Below are 634 nucleotides of genomic sequence, written 5' to 3' on the forward strand. Positions count from 1 at the left end.
AAAAAAAAAAAAAAAAAAAAAAAAAAAAAAAAAGGATATTAACCCGAGGCACTCTCGGCGTCGTAACAGAGACGCAGTCGTGTCGGAGAATACAGAGAGTCATAACGCCAACCACGTGTGCAATCATTCTCCCTAGTTCCCTCGCATCCCCGCTAGACTTGGTGATCCCGACGTGATCGGAATGGAAGCGAACGCGCAAAATTGGGCCGTAGCCGTGCACGTAGCAAAATTTTAGCCGGAAAAACCAGCGTTATGGTTTTCGCAGTTGGACGCCCAGTTCGTTTTGCGCGGGATAACGCAAGAGGACACGAAGTTCCACCACGTTGTGGCGCAACTCGACGCCAAATCCGCGCAAGAGGTGGAAGACATCCTGCTGACCCCGCCAGCGGAGAACAAGTACACGAGGCTTAAGGACGAGCTGGTCGCGCGGCTGTCCACTTCCAAGCAAAGGAAGATCAAGCAACTCCTCGAACACGAGGAACGAGGAGACAGGACGCCGTCGCAATTCTTGCGGCACACGAGGAGCCTCGCGGGCAACGATGTGCCGGAAGATTTCATCCGGACCCTTTGGCCGAGCAGGTTGCCGGTTTTCATGCAGTCGGTGCTGGCCACACAAGACGGCGTCGAGCTATAA

At 53.6% G+C, this 634-nt stretch overlaps 1 protein-coding gene across 1 annotated transcript; it reads left to right on the forward strand.

The window, feature by feature from the left end:
• Positions 1-265: 265 nt before the first annotated feature.
• Positions 266-634, forward strand: LOC107193207 (the record flags this gene model as incomplete). The annotated part of the gene is made up of 1 exon (XM_015582610.1): positions 266-634. A coding segment is annotated over one exon (369 nt), but the record flags the coding sequence as incomplete, so codon positions are not given.

This window comes from Dufourea novaeangliae, unplaced genomic scaffold (genome assembly GCF_001272555.1).
Source record: "Dufourea novaeangliae isolate 0120121106 unplaced genomic scaffold, ASM127255v1 scaffold767, whole genome shotgun sequence".
Taxonomy (NCBI): domain Eukaryota; kingdom Metazoa; phylum Arthropoda; class Insecta; order Hymenoptera; family Halictidae; genus Dufourea; species Dufourea novaeangliae.